The 16,389-nt window shown below is 45.8% G+C and overlaps 1 protein-coding gene across 1 annotated transcript in view; it reads left to right on the plus strand.

Annotated features, from left to right (window-relative positions):
* LOC138267111 (polycystin-1-like protein 3) overlaps positions 1-16,389 on the plus strand; it is a 522,747-nt gene that overhangs the window by 235,960 nt on the left and 270,398 nt on the right. Inside the window, exon 14 of the mRNA XM_069215961.1 lies at positions 5,777-5,979. Within this exon, the coding sequence (XP_069072062.1) occupies positions 5,777-5,979 (203 nt within the window). The remainder of the gene's footprint in view (positions 1-5,776; positions 5,980-16,389) is intronic.

Raw genomic sequence — 16,389 nt, forward strand, 5'->3', positions numbered from 1 at the left:
TTTAATTTATGAGCAAAACAGATTCAATAATTCTGCCAAATTGTTGAGTTTTCACTAAAAGAAGAGATTTCCACAAAAGATGACCTAGATGTTTGCCCTAATTAATAAGAATTGTCTTTTCACTGGATAGTCCCCCCATTTTAAAATGCTTTGTGTAAGTACTTGGGGCCCCAAATGCCATTATGTAGGACTTATAGTAATTCGCTTTTAAATCCAGGTCCAGCAAAAAATCCACAAAATGATCCAACAACCCCTACAAGCCATTTTCTGTTCTGGAGATCTAAACCACATGGTTTGCGTATAGGAGGATTAGAATCAATTTGGCTCCCATTCTTGGCAGATCCCTTCCTAGCCCTAATAAATGTTTCTTGATTCCATTTATATAGAGCAAAAAGAGAAACAGGGCTAGAAGGCATCCTTGTCTTACTCCTCTTAATGAGTCTATGTAAGATGTTTTCTCACCCTTTAGTCCATAGTGCACCATTATTTTCAAATCATAATGAAGTTGGCATATTAAATTGATGCGTTCTAAATTATCCCCCATATTCTGCATTATTTTTCACGATCGACTAAATCAAATTAACTCGTTAAATCGATGAAGGCCGAATGTGGAGCCCCCTTTTTACTGTCACGTATTTAGTTACTACAAGGTGAAGATTTAATGCTTGTTCAACTGTACCTATACTTTGTTTAAAACCAAACTGGACTCTTGACAGGCTATTATTATCTTCTGCCCAAGTCCCCAATGGATTTGAAATTACTCACCCCCAGAATTTTTACAGTTGGGTCGATAAGGGAGATTGATCTATAGCAAGCTGGTGTTGATTTATCTCCTTTTAAAAAAAATGGAGACTATAATGGCTAATCTCCAGGACTCAAGAATACAGGCAGACACAGCGCTCTGCCAAACATTTGTTAACACAGGGTCCCATAATCGAACATTTGATTTGAAAAGGTCAACTGGTACCCCGTCTGGGTGTGGCACTTTCCCTGGGGTGGACTGATTGATGGCCATAACTCTTCATTTCAGTCTATAGGAATGGTAAGAGTCTGTGAAGTTAGAACTAAGGGGGGGCATCTGCTAGGGCCATCACTAGCCTGTGGCCATCTTTCATGTGGCTGAAAAGAGTAAAATGTCTTGCCCATTCACCTTTTGGAGTCAAACATTCCCCCTTTGGGGTATTATGATCAGAAAAGAAGGGGTGATTTCTTACCTCCCAAAACTTAGTACTATCCTTTAGTGTTGCCCCGGCTAATAAATCCTCCCAAGCTTTGGTTCTTATCTTCCTTTTCTCTTCTTCTAGAGTTCTCTTGTAATGGTGCCTTGCCTCTTGTACATCAAGTAGGGATCGGGAGTTTGACTTTAGAGTAGATTTCAGGTGGTTGTGTGCAGCAGTATAAGCCGTACTAAACCATTGGTGTAATGGCAACTGATGCTTAGGTCTTTTTTATGGTTAATTTGTCTGCAATTGCTCTGCACAAATATTCAAACTCCATTAGTATAACAAAATAGCTTGGTTTTTCTGATAAACAGACCCAGATAGATTTCAAAATTTTAAGAACCAACTTTATCCCACTTCACTCTTAACCCTTTGTTTTTTTAGTAAATTAGCTTGTGATGTTTGTCCTCTGAAGTTGTCTTTAAATTCATTTTTTATTTAATAGTCAGCGGCTTATGGTCGCTGAAACATTTTCAGACAATATTCAAATCCAAAATTAGTAGGGAAATTTCTGCAGATATTAATACAAAATCAATAACGCTTCCTGAAGAACAACCTGTAAATATCAGGATAGTTTGACCATTCCTTGGTAAAATATCATGTGTAAAAATTAAATCATATTTTAGTACTAGGTCATTCAAAGCGTCCCCCAGCATTGTGTTTGTCCTACTGACACCATTTTCTGAAGGAAAACCACATATGTGTCTGTCTCCCACAGAACATACTGAAATGTTAAACCTCCCCCCGCAACAAAACAACTTCCCTATTCTAGTACAAAAAGAAATTCTCGCAAAAATTAGCCAGATCATCTATCATATCACACAAACGTTGGTTAAAAACATTTAAAAAATGAATCAACAAAATATCACTCTCCCTGTCAAGGGGTATATGAGAGAGCTAAGATAATACAGTGAAGATGATTTGTGTGAAATTTGGGGAGTTGTCATTTGAGTTCAGAAAAGAATAGCTAAGCCCCCCCTTAACCCCCCCAGCCAGTGAAGGAAGAGCTGGTTAGAACAAAGCATAGTAACTATCTATGTAAAAGGGCTCAGTCATCCAGGATTCTTGAACACATATGATGCAAGTGGACACGCAACTTATACAAATGTTTTTTTTTATCTTGATATGAACACCTACAATATACCAGGAGACCAGAGTCAAACCTTTAGAATACACATCTAGGCCAGAAGATAAAATATCCAAGCGGGCATATAATTGTTGTTGCTGGCAGCAGATTTTATCTCCATGTCAGCTACCAGAGTTTTAGACTCAATAGGAGAGGGGAGTCAATCAATTATGGCCAGGTCACTCACTGCTTTAAAACTATTAGATATGGGAAGGTTTGGCTGATGCTGGACATGTAATGGAATGGCTTGCGTACTCTGAGCTGTTGGGCAGTTAAATTGGCTTGGAAGTGACTGTTTGTGTAAGAAACCAAGAGACTGAGCTCGGGCTCCCTCACGGCTGTTGACAAGGTAATTCAGGTGGTGTAACAAAAAATGAACATAACCTGAATCTTTAAAATGAATCACAATGCAGTCTTCCTTTGAAGTTTTTCTTAAATATCCGACCCAGCTCACCCTCCGAGCATACACAATGTTGTTGTTCAGGTCTCCCTGAAGCCTAGATTTTATACTTAAACAATGTGCAGTCTTGCAAATTAGTTCGTCAGTATCTTCACTTTTCCCTGGGGGTAAAAGTGGAGCATTTTCCAATATCACCACATAGGGGGTGCTCTCGGGTGGCAGTTGCAGGGTTCCTTCTTGTTCACCTACTTGAGCGTTTGCATAATTGTGACCCCTTGCCCTAGGCATATCCATAGAGTTATCTCCCAATGTTTACTGGGTAGGGTGGAGAGCCATGCGCTGTGTTTCTCCACCAGGAGCCATACCTGCCCTAAGCTTAAATAGTTTGTTAGAAGAGTCCCAGATTACTTCTGTTGGTTCCGCACTTTGGCAACTATGTGTTTTTGCGAGAGACTCTTGAGAGAGATTACTAATGGTTTGATCCAACTCAGCCTTGATAAATGTTGTGATCTGTCCCTCCATTTTCCTATGGAAGTAATTTCATGAGAAGTCCAGTTTAAAAAGGAAATCTCTCAGTAAATCGTCCCCCAAAGACATATGGCTTTGTATTTTTGAGGTGTTTTCTTGGTTTTGTTTAACACTATCATGATCACTGGTTTTACTCCCTTTTTGCCCTGCAATTGTTTTTGGTTTATTCTTTACTTCCCTTTTCTTTTTTTGATGGTGGAAGGCTTGTTATCAAAGAAGACCCTCCATTTATAGGGTCTTTGTTAATACCCGTTGAGTGTATACGAGGGTAAAGCGCTTCATTTGGTGCTGATGTGCCATGAGCGGGTTGCACAATGTCAGAAGAACTTGAGGTAGAGTGTAAAGTTTTTTTTGGGGGGGGGGGGGGGGAGGTAAAGGGGTTTTCATTTTGCTATTTTGAATAACCACAATTGGCTCTAAGGCAGTTGTTAAGCCAGTTTCTGTGGTGGCATCAATTCTTTCTCGCACTTGTTCTAGCTCTGATGATATAACTCCCATAACCATAGTAGAATAGTTTGTAATTGTTCCCTGGGGGCACTACCTTTGTTCATAGAAGGTGCAAATTTCCTTTTGCCCGTAACGAATAAGTCCTTATAAAAGCCCTAACTTCTTCACTAATATCAAAATCCCTCTGCCAGTGTTTCAATTTTTCGGCACAAAGTAGGTGGGCCAGCCTCTTCTGGACAATGACAGGCAAAGGTGGACCTGCTCTTGGCCCGGTCTTTGCCCGGGCTCGTGCCTGGGTGCGTCCTTAGCCGCAGGTGCCTTCAAGTGCTTTTAGAGTATCAGTGTAGGTGTGCAACCTCCTTGGTGAGTGGAATCATGGGGGATGAAGTCCCATCCCAGGAATTGCCAGGAATGTGCATTGTGGCAGGAAAGTAGTGCAGCCCTTGTCCCTGGTGCCCTCAAGTGCTTTTAGCGCATCAGTGCAGGTGTGCCCGCCACCTTGGTGAGTGGAATCCTGGGAGACGAAGTCCCACCCCAGGAATTGCTAGTAATGTGTAGTGCGGCAGGAATGAAGCAGGTCCCGCGCTTCAGGTGCTTTCACCACTTTTAGGGTGTCAGGCAGGTGTGTCCACCTCCTTAGTAAGTTGGATCCTTGGGGCCCAAGTCCCACCCAGGAATTGCCAGGAATGTGCAGTGCAGCAGGAAAGTAGGGCATCCCATGCTGTGGGTGGCTTCAAGTACTTTTGGTGCATCCGTGCAGGTGTGCCTGCCTCCCTGGTGAGTGGAATCCTGGGGGACGAAGTCCCACCCCAGGAATCTCCAGGAATGCGCAGTGCAGCAGGAAAGTAGTGCCTCAGTTTAACTTCCTTTGCCTTGTCCAGTCTTTTATTCATCCTATCCATAAATTCATCAATACATTCTTTGTTGTCACTTTTCTTTAACTCCACAGTAATTTATTCTATCGCTTGTAGTATTTTGTCTCTTTCTCTCAACACATATTTCACTGAGGTTTTTAGCATATATTTGGACCAGTTCTCTGATTTGACAGCCCACTAGTTAAGAATTTCGGCATCAGGGTTATTGTATAAAGGATTGGTGGTTATTTGCACATTTACAGCATCCACCTGTGTCGCTGTAAAACATAGGCTTCAGGAGTAGGACTGTGCCCTAAGGCTGCAGCTTATAAAACTGCAATAACATTGTGCAAAGTCTGTTTTGGCATGAGAAGGACCCTCCTTTATACGTTATGTCAGTCACCTGTAAATGTGCGTTGTCACACAAAAGGCTGGTGCTTAATATAAAAAGTGAGACATTTTAAATATTAAGTATAGTATGCTTTGCAGTTATTAGCTACAAAGTGCTATTTTTCAATCTATAGGCTAATGTTTTCCCTTTGATGAGATCTAACTGCAAAGAAAATTACTTTTTTTAAACTCTGGTCAGGAAAAGGCCGGAAGATTAATTCAGAGTTTATTTTTTAAATTAATTGACAATCTGATTCAATGATAAAGGTAGATTTTTTGCTAAATATAGTGTAAAAGTATCATTGGTGCCTGAAGTCTGGCATTAGTAAAGCAGTTCCTGTGTTTATTTCCTCCAGTGACACTAAGTGGCAACATAATGGGGCACATAAAAAGGTCTTCCATTTAGAGAACAGAGGATCTTTGCCACCAGGAAGTCTAGAAGGAGTAATTATTGATCACTTATCTTGGGGTGGCCAATTTAGGAGTGGAAAGAAACAGATGGTATCACAAAGGAACAATCTGAGTCCGACATGACACATGATTATGCTAAACATGGGGTCTAGTGTGAGAGAGGACGTGAAACTGACATCCTTCTAAGAGTTTTTGTCTCTACTACCAGTTAGGTGGAAAACCTGTTTCCAAAACAGTTACAGAAGGATTTGCAGGAGTTGACTCTTAGCAGTAATATTTTTGTCTATTTTCACTTTTGGAGCTCTGATTGGAACCCCCCCATGGAACTGAAAGTGTTTGCGTGTGCCTGTACCATTCAGACTGTGTGCCCATAATCAGTTGTTACATTGTCTTGCTTTAGGTGAAGTTAAATTGACTGTGACCCAACTCCTCATCAGTATACAGACATCTGTCATCCTTCTACCGGCAAATCTGATAATTGTATACATGTTCCATCTCATCCAAGTACATCTGAAGGAATTCAAGCACCTTCGCACCAAGATTAGTGTCTCTGTGTGCCCAGAACCCATGCCGGAGGTACCTGCAATAGAACGACTTCAAGAGGTGAGTCTACACTGCCTGGTGGTATCGACAAAAGTTTGTAAACCACGAGGAGGATGAGTGACTCCCTGTAAAGATAAAGAATTGTGAGAGAGGAGCAACCCCTCACTAAAAAGTACAATATATATAATTGTGAAGAATAAACATTTATAACTTGGAATATTAGAGGACTGACTTAAGGCCTTACTTCAGGTTTGGTGTACGGAGTACAGTACGTTAAGATGGTCTAGGACATTACCTCCTCCACCCTAACAGACTAACCATCTGCCAAATTTAGAGATGACCGCCGCCTTAGAGATTATCTCCATATACTGATTGAACTTTGATTAGAGAAATCTGGACTTGGACTTTGGATCATAGCAATCTTGGAACAAAAATCAATTAATTCTACTATTTGGATTTGGACAGTGATACTGTAATTGGGGATTATGTTGGAAATAATCCTATTAATTTTCAGAAATATATGACAAAACATTACCTATGTATACTGACTTATGAGTACTATTATTTTTCATGTTATAATGAGTGCCTCTTGTACTTTATATACTGAAAAGAACTGCTGTCATTGTGTTTCCTTTCAGTGTACAAATGTTTGGTGGATGACTGCCGTCTGTTTTGATGGCCATTCACCAAACTTTTCAAAGGTTTTTGTGTTTCAGAAACAAACTTGCAAAGCGCGAGCCTTGTTTAGGACTCGATAGGCCTGCCTTAGGTGTGACTTTTATAAATTAAAAAAACAGATGGTCTGAACTTTTAATTATTTTAAATGGGTAAATCGAGTTAGTTCAGAAACTGCTTTGCCAGGCAGCAACAGCAGGCTGGGGGTCATGCTTTGCTTTGTCACCCTTGCGGTGGCACAGTAAATGCAGCAGTCCACATGGATCACTTTAACTTACAGGTCCCTAGGTACCACTGGTGCTGTAACCTGGAGCTATATGTAAGTTACCTTATGTCAATAGTGGTTGAGCCAACCAGACATAAATGTTTTAAGGGTCAGAGCAGTGGCACTGAGGCTTGTTTAATACACTCTAAATCGAAAAACCAGCAACATCAGTCCAAACTTTTGAGGGTGATCAAGCAAAAAGAGACAATCTCTTACACACTTTTCACCCTAGATAGGGTGAACAATGTAATGACCTTTCTCCAATGCCACCACCTCCGTTGAGCTTTTGAAGGAATTATTCTGTCACCCAGGCCAACGGAGCTCAACTGGCAGAAAACTTAAGGTCCACCTGTCTCTAAATGAGGGGAGCAGACCTAGGGTTTGGACGACAGAGTTCTTCGACACGTTTGCTGCAGAATAACCTGTACACCAAACTATAAAGCAGACTCTCAGATTTTCTCTTATGTTAAGTTACTGATTATTTCTATAGCCGGGTGTAAGGAAATTCCTCTTTGGCATGGTTGCCCCCTGACTTTTTGCCTTTGCTGATGCCAAGTTATGATTTGAAAGTGTGCTGAGGCCTGCTAACCAGGCCCCATCACCAGTGTTCTTTCCCTAACCTGTACCTTTGCCTCCACAATTGGCACACCCTGGCATCCAGGTGAGTCCCTTATAACTGGCACCCCTGGTACCAAGGGCCCTGATGCCAGGGAAGGTCTCTAAGGGCTGCAGAGTGTCTTATGCCACCCTGGGGACCCCTCACTCAGCACAGACACACTGCTTGCCAGCTTGTGTGTGCTGGTGGGGAGAAAACAACTAAGTCGACATGGCACTCTCCTCAGAGTGCCATGCCAACCTCACACTATGGCATAGATAAGTCACCCCTCTAGCAGGCCTTACAGCCCTAAGGCAGGGTGCACTATACCTTAGGTGAGGGGATAAGTGCATAAACACTATGCCCCTACAGTGCCTAAGCAAAACCTTAGACATTGTAAGTGCAGGGTAGCCATAAGAGTATATGGTCTGGGAGTCTGTCATACACGAACTCCACAGCACCATAATGGCTACACTGAAAACTTCCCAGTACAATAAATGCACACTGATGCCAGTGTACATTGTATTGTGAAATACACCCCAGAGGGCATCTTAGAGATGCCCCCTGAAAACATACCCGACTTCCAGTGTGGGCTGACTAGTTTTACCAGCCTGCCGCACACCAGACATGTTGCTGGCCACATGGGGAAAGTGCCTTTGTCACTCTCTGGCTAGTAACAAAGCCTGTACTGGGTGGAGGTGCTTCTCACCTCCCTCTGCAGGAGCTGTAACACCTCGCAGTGAGCCTCAAAGGCTCACCCCCTTTGTTACAGCGCCACAGGGCATTCCAGCTAGTGGAGATGCCCGCCCCTCCGGCCACGGCCCAACTTTTGGCGGCAAGGCCGGAGGAGATAATGAGAAAAACAAGGAGCAGTCACTGGCCAATCAGGACAACCCCTAAGGTGTCCTGAGGTGACTCTGACTTTTAGAAATCCTCCATCTTGCAAATGTAGGATTCCCCCAATAGGATTAGGGATGTGTCCCCCTCCCCTCAGGGAGGAGGCACAAAGAGGGTGTAGCCACCCTCAGGGCTAGTAGTCATTGGCCACTAACCCCCAGACCTAAAGTATTTAGGGGCCCCAAGAACCTAGGAAAACAGATTCCTGCAACCTAAGATGAAGAAGGACTGCTGACCTGAAGCCCTGCAGGGAAGACGGAGAAACCAACTGCTTTGGCCCCAGCCCTACTGGCCTGTCTCCCCACTTCGAGAGAAACAGCGACGCGCTCCCCAGGGACCAGCGACCTCTGAAGCCTCAGTGGACTACCCTGCATCTAAAAGGACCAAGAACTCCTGAGGACAGCGGCCCTGTTCCAAAGAAACCAAAACTTGCAACAAAGAAACAACTTTAAAAGGACTCCATGTTTCCCGCCGGAAGCGTGAGACTTTCCACTCTGCACCCGACGCCCCCGGCTCGACCTGTGGAGAAACAACACTACAGGGAGGACTCCCCGGCAACTGCGAGCCCGTGAGTAGCCAGAGTTCACCCCCCTGAGCCACAGCGATGCCTGCAGAGGGAATCCAGAGGCTCCCCCTGACCGCGACTAGTAAAGACACTGCACCCGCAGCCCCCAGGACCTGAAGGAAGGATCCGACCTCCAGTGCAGAAGCGACCCCCAGGTGGCCCTCTCCCTTGCCCAGGTGGTGGCTACCCCGAGGAGCCCCCCCCTCCCCCCCCTTGCCTCCCTGCATCACTGAAGAGACCACTGGGTCTTCCATTGAAACCTATTGCAAACCCGATGCCTGTTTGCACTCTGCACCCGGCTTCCCCCGTGCCACTGAGGGTGTACTTTTTGTGCTGACTTGTGCCCCCCCCCCCCGGTGCCCTACAAAACCCCCCTGGTCTGCCCTCCGAAGACGCGGGTACTTACCTGCTGGCAGACTGGAACCGGGGCACCCCCTTCTCCATTGAAGCCCATGCGTTTTGGGCACCATTTTGACCTCTGCACCTGACTGGCCCTGAGCTGCTGGTGTGGTAACTTTGGGGTTGCCTTGAACCCCCAACGGTGGGCTACCTTGGACCCAACTTTGAACCCTGTAGGAGGTTTACTTACCTGCAAAATTAACAAATACTTACCTCCCCAGGAACTGTTGAAATTTGCACTGTCTAGTTTTAAAATAGCTTATTGCCATTTTTGCCAAAACTGTACATGCTATTTTGCTTATTCAAAGTTCCTATAATACCTGAGTGAAGTTCCTTTCATTTGAAGTATTGATTGTAAATCTTGAACCTGTGGTTCTTAAAATAAACTAAGAAAATATATTTTTCTATATAAAAACCTATTGGCCTGGAATTGTCTTTGAGTGTGTGTTCCTCATTTATTGCCTGTGGGTGTACAACAAATGTTTAACACTACCCTCTGATAAGCCTACTGCTCGACCACACTGCTACAAAATAGAGCATTAGAATTATCTATTTTTGCCACTATCTTACCTCTAAGGGGAACCCTTGGACTCTGTGCATGCTATTTCTTACTTTGAAATAGTGCATACAGAGCCAACTTCCTACATCCAGCTCTTGCCAAATACTGAGGGCCTCATTGCGAGTTTGGTGGTCCGACCGTCGCCTTCCAGACCCATGGGGAGGAGACCTCTGCGAAGCTGGAGAACTCCCCCCTGCCCTTTCACAATGTTTCCACGGGGCTGACTGGCAGACACTTCAGTATTAGGAGGTTTCTACTGGTCAGCCCAGTGAAAACCGTGTGACAACACTGAGGAGCCGAGGCTGATCCCGTCTCACAGAGGGTGCCCCATCACCCTCAAAATCTGCACTGTCTGCTGTAGCAGACAGTGTGCATTCAGAGGCTGCTGAGCAGGGGAGCCCCTCCCCTACCCACAACATGGTTGTGGGAAGTGCAGGGGCCCTCCTGTGGCCCCCAGCACTGCCTTCCTGCCAGCCTTTTCATGGCAGTGACCCCACCATTAAAAAGGCCGGCAGAAAGGGAAGTTGTGATCAGTACAGCGGTACTGAACTCCGAGCCACTGTGGCTGACCACAGCTTTTGACTGCTGCCAACCTGTCGAGATCCGCAATCCTGTCAGAGGTGGCGGTCTTCTGCCAGTCTGACTGCCAGGGTCGTAATCTGGCGGTCCGACCTCCAGAAGTGCAGCAGTCTGACCGCCACTGCGAGTTTGCCGGTCTCATGATCACCAAACTCGTAATGAGGTCCTTAGTCTCTTGCCACTTTGTAAAGACTTTGGTCTGTAGTTGTGATTCATCTCCGCTGTGGGATTATTACTGGATCACATCTTGAGATGGATGGTTTGATTTGGACAGTATGGCCTAGATCCTAAAAAACATCACCATTTGCAAGGGGGTTATACATAGCTATGGTAACAAAAGTTTAACTTACTAAAACAGGTTATTGTTGTCAACCATTCAGAACTAGCACTAAACAAATAGTGTTAACGACGTACCCACAACTTAGGATAGAATACTGAGAAAGTAGCTAATATATGTACAGTACTTATGTTAACTTTACTTTTATCAGCATGGCTCATAAACCAACATATTTCCGGTGGGGAACAGGTTGGTTAGGGCAGTACTACTGTGAGTAAACGAAGTTAGTGAATACATTGGCATTGTTAAATCACTCAACAGCTGTCTCATATTAAGCATAGAGAAGAACAAAAGCTAAATATTCTGTTGTGCACTTGACATTCTACCTATCCTGTAAACTAGCAGCTCTGAGATGAGATCTGCAGGCTAACTCCCAACAAGCAACATAGGTTTACATTTTCAGAGTAATGGGAGGCTGGTGGGAAAAACACTCTTTTGTCTAAACCTGCCCCTAAGTATGCTGATAATTCATAATCAAGTACGACACTGCTTTTTACGGGGTTTCTCTGGTGTTTTTTTTAGCAGTGGCATTGACACTCATGTCCACGAAGGGCATGAGTTTTAACCCAAAGAAAAGTTAGTGGAAAAAAGAAATGTGCATGTTTCTCGGCTTCTGTTGAGAATACAAGCCTTGTCTGCTTCCAGAAAGTAATAGCTTAGCTCTGTAATTTAAGGCATTTTTAAATGTTGTATCCTATCTTTCCTCTGCCTGCATCCAGGATCTGCGGGAGACGGTGCACTTTCTCTATTTGTATGTGGTTCAAGTGCTGGGTGTGACCCCGGAAGGCGTGGAGAGCTTTGACAGCATACCTGAGCTCATTAAGACATTATCTTACCTTATCCATTGTCACATCACTGTCGACGGTACATCTGGGGAACAGCCGCAAATAGACCCCCTGCAGTTGAAAGGTATGTTTTGGCTCATCATACTGACATCTGGGTACCAGCATGCCATGGCAAAGGGGCTGAGCTCTATTCGCGTGCCAGTAACACTACATATAACATCACTGACTGCCACAGTGGAATTAGGGTGGGGGCATGTGATTCTGGAAAAAAAGGATGATATTGGACAATATGAAAAATACACTGCAGGGGCGGAAGAAAGAGAATCAGACCTCCAGGAACAGAGGTACAGGGAAATACCAGAATTGATTCAGGTAGAACACTGCTCAGAATCCCAGGAAGGATTAGAGCCCAGTAACTGATCTACACAGCACAGTCACTCCCCTGTGTAAGGAAAAGAGAAGGCCACACTGCTAAAATACAAGCTAAAGGCTCTTTAAAGAGCATCTACACATGGGATAGTATCAACATACATCACCTCCACCAGCCAGACAATCACCCATCAGTGCAAAGGAAAGGCGGTTAACGTCCTGTGAGGTATGGGGTCCGTGGGGCCCCAGCGTATGGGCTACATCGCATGGGTGAGTCGGGTAGTTGGAGTTTTAGAAGACATACACCTCCATTGTGATGTACCTTTCAGGCATAACTTACATGGGTAAGGATGGGCGGTCACAAGACTCCACTCCCACCCTAGGCTCATTTCACAACGCACTTATTCATTGGGCCAAAACATGTCCACAGACATCCCCTCAGGAAGGTAGGAAAACCCACATTGAGCGACAAGCTTGCACCAAACTGTTATGAGGTCAAGAAGTTATTGTCAACCATGCGCTGCACTACAACAGCATAACAAAAAGTACTAATAAGCTGCTATGTTGCTCTTGCTGTTGCTTATATTACAAGCCAACCATACCTGGAATAGTTATTTCCTTCAGCCTGTCAGGGTTGTAGGCACCATTACTGCAGTTGGTGCAGTCGTACTAGGTCCAGGGGTGGAAGGGACTCACTCCATTTCAATTGTGGCAGTCTTTTACTCGCCAGTCTAAGGATATGAGGTCCATTTTCCTTGATTGCATTATAGGGCTAATGATATTCCTGCTGATCCATTCCAGCCTGGCAGTCAACCCAACGGTTAGGGTATTTACACTTACAACATTAAGGATGGGCTTGACGCAATTATACACTTGTGTATTCAATTGTTCTGTAGGGTCCATTTAGTGCGATAACCAAAGGCAGGGCAAGGAAACGTTGTTGTCTTTGCCAAGGAAATGGAAAATGGCACCTCATGGACTCTCAGTAGATCAAAATTGTAGCTGAGAATCAATGAAAAATTGTGATGTGATTCAGTGTTACCCTGGCATAGACTCTATTGGGCTTTTCCCTTCATGTGTTTAGTAGGCATTAGGATCATAGTTTGGTGTGGACTCCTGGGTTTGTATTAGAGTAAGTCTCCTGGGGAGAGGGGGCCAAAGAGCTACGCCACATGATGGCTACCTCTGAGTGAGGTTCCGTTGTTGGGTACATTATCCAACATCATCTGTGTAACTTGGATAAACTTTCACTGACCACTTCTACCTACTGGATTCCCTGCTGGTGTGAACCTCCAATGGTAGACGTTGTGCTGAGCTGTGGCTGCATTAGGGCAGACTGTGGTGCCTCTGGAGGAGTAGGAGCAGAGCCATTTTTGGGCCTCTGCGGCCCATTTTTTGACTGCCTGCCAGTCACTGAGCTGGGAAAGGCTGTGGCTGTGCGACTGAGGGACACCTGATCGATCAGCGCTGGGGGAGCTTGTTATGAACTGCCTCTGTTGACTAAACTCTCTGCTGGAGCGAACAGCCACTGGTAGCCATGGGCTTTGGACGCACTAAAGTGGCCACGTCTAGAGGTGGGGGAGGAAGGCTTTCTCTTGGCCCATGCAACCCATGTATTGAACAACCACCTGGGCTTTGGGCTTAAAGAGGCACAGCAGCTGTCATTGGGCAGCCTGCAGCACCTGAATAGAAAGTCCCTTTGTGAAATTTCAAGATAGCTCTTTTCGAAGTCTGATGAGGTGAGGTGACGGTGGGCACGCTGCAAATATAGCTGCTGTTTGACCTATTGGCCTCAGGGCCTGGAATCAGGAGGAGCGAAGAGAGGGACACCTATGGCCTGGCTCCTGCAAATGTGGATATGCAGGGGAGATCCAGTTGCCCTGGGGGCCCACACACCGAACAAACTGTTGTCTGCTGTAATTTTTAAACCTCGCCTATGTTGGTCATCTAGCAGCGCTTCATGTTGCACCTACAGCCAGGTTGCATCCTGCTAACACGGCCTGCTCATGCCACCCTGGGTGCCTTGAGGTGAGGCAGGGCCTGACACTCCTTTGCACAGGGCCAGTGGCCCAGAGCCCAAGGTGCTGCTCTGTCAGCGGTGCCCCAGCTGTTGATCTGCTGGCCTACACTTGCGATGGTGAAACTCAATTGCACCCAGGCTAAAGTGTTTGACAAAAAGCACCCCTCCAGGCCTCTGAGTGCTGTTGTCGGGCCAAATGTTTGACCACTTATGGCCAAAATTATGGACATCAAATCACTGCTGGCTGATATGCAGCGCAGCCCTAGCACCATAGATTCCAAGATTGACATAATAACACATCGATCAGATCTCATGGGTGACAGGAAAGACAAACTTGAGAATAGACTCATACAAAGAATATCCAACACTGAAGATAGTGCAGCCACAGCACTGAGCAGTTCCTCAAGTTGGTATACAGCATTTAACAAGATTGAGGTTTATGTGGAGGGCATGCTTAGATTCCTCTTTCATGATCAGCTAGCTGACTCCAATGTTCTATGTGGAGCACACACCGGTCCTTCAACCCTCATCCCCAGCACACCCAATTATTGCCCATCTGTTGCATTTCTATGATTGCAATTCCATCCTGCAACTGGTGAGGGAAAAGGATGCCTTGCACTTTGAGGGCAATAAGATCTCGCTGTTCCCTGATTATGACTTGACTGTACAGGCTGCATGACTAGCCAAGAGATTATGACTACTAAATGCGGGCCTGTCCGACCCCATCGCCCACCCACTGACGTTCCAAATAAATGTTGATGTAAAACTCAAATTTTCATTGTCCCTAAACCTGCCCTGAAGTTCTTCCACAAGCATTCACCTAAATCCCTGGACAGGCAGGTGGCTGAAGAGCATGTTCCTGTTGACCAGCTTAGCAACAACAACTAGCCCTGACTGCCGTCATGCCTAAATATTCAAACTTGCTGGCTATGACACTCTGGCTGCCTGCCTTCTGTAAGCGCTTGGGTCATGTAGTTCGTATTTCATTGTCTGCTGCGGCCTGCCCTGGGCTGAGTAAGCTGTGTTCACATGTGATTTACCTGCTCTCTGTCAACTCACACGTTCACTTGTCATCCAGCCCAGTTGGGTTGTTCACCCTGCTCTCTGAGATACCCCCAAGATTGTTCCCACCTAGATAAAGGAGACTTCAATTCAAAGTGTTATTCTTTTCTGGTTGGGTTTTTAACAGGAGGAATACTTCTTCAACAGTTTAGGGGTGTTTAGGTGGTTGGGTGGGGGAAGAAGGGGATCAGGGGGAGGGGTATTTGTTGGTTGTGCTACTAGTTGTTCTTCCAGGCCAGAATAACATAGACCATTCTCTCATGATGTTCATGTTCGCCCCTTTGGAGACCATGTCTAGACAGCCGCGGGGCACCATGGCGACTAACTGGCATCAGGGTGACCTCTTACCAGGCAACCCAAGATGACAGGGACCACAGTGCTGTCTTGGAATATCCAGGGCATAAACTGCTGCAAGAAATACACCTCACATAACACACGACCAAGAGACTGAAAAGAGGGATAGATTGGAGAAATACATATGTCCACCTATGCTTGTGTCATCGCCACTGTGGTCCGTATCAGAATGCAGTGGCGCACCTTTGATTCAACATGTGACCATGATGACTAATATGTAAATATCTGATACAGACTTCTAGCTGCAGTTTCCTTACCTTAGAATTCCCTGTCGTCAGCTTCGAATCTGGAGTTTTTTCTGAGCACTACCCTGCGTGCGCGCAGTCGGGCGGTGTCATTCGGATCCGCGTGCGTCGACCAGCTCCGCGTGCGTCATCAGCATCGTTGGAGCCGTCTATGACGTCACGATTGTCTATATAGAGGCCGTCTCGGCGCGTGTACGTCAGTTCTTTTCCTTCCGCACCGGTTAAGCGCAGTTTTATAAAGAGCTACCCTGCTTCGACGGTTTGTTGACGCTTTTTTGACTGTTTGAAGTCATGTCTTCGAGAAAGGGAGGATTCAAGCCATGTGGTGCGTGTCATCGCACCATGTCGGTGACAGATCCGCCCCGTGTTTGTCTTTGGTGCCTGGAGAAGGACCACGATTCCACCTCATGCTCCGACTGTCGGGCCATGGCGCCGAAGGCCTTGAGGGAGAGATCCCTTAAGCTTCTTGCGGCCCGACATTTGTCTTCGGTCAGCGCGACTCCGCGAAGGTCACGGTCCCGCAGTAGGAGGAGGTCGCGGCACCGCTCTCGGTGCCCCAAGTCCTCTTCCTCGCATTCAAGGTCATCCGAAGGTAAGAGGCACAAGAAGAAGAAGAAGTCCAAGCGGACTTCGTCTTCGACACACCCGTCGGCCAACGAGGCGTCTAGGGAACGTCGACGTTCCAAGCGCAGTTCTGCAGAGCCGTCACCAGGGTCGACTCTGCGTCTTCCCCCCTTTCCGGGGACCGGATCGACCCCCGCTCA

Source organism: Pleurodeles waltl, chromosome 12 (assembly GCF_031143425.1).
Source record: "Pleurodeles waltl isolate 20211129_DDA chromosome 12, aPleWal1.hap1.20221129, whole genome shotgun sequence".
NCBI classification, from domain to species: domain Eukaryota; kingdom Metazoa; phylum Chordata; class Amphibia; order Caudata; family Salamandridae; genus Pleurodeles; species Pleurodeles waltl.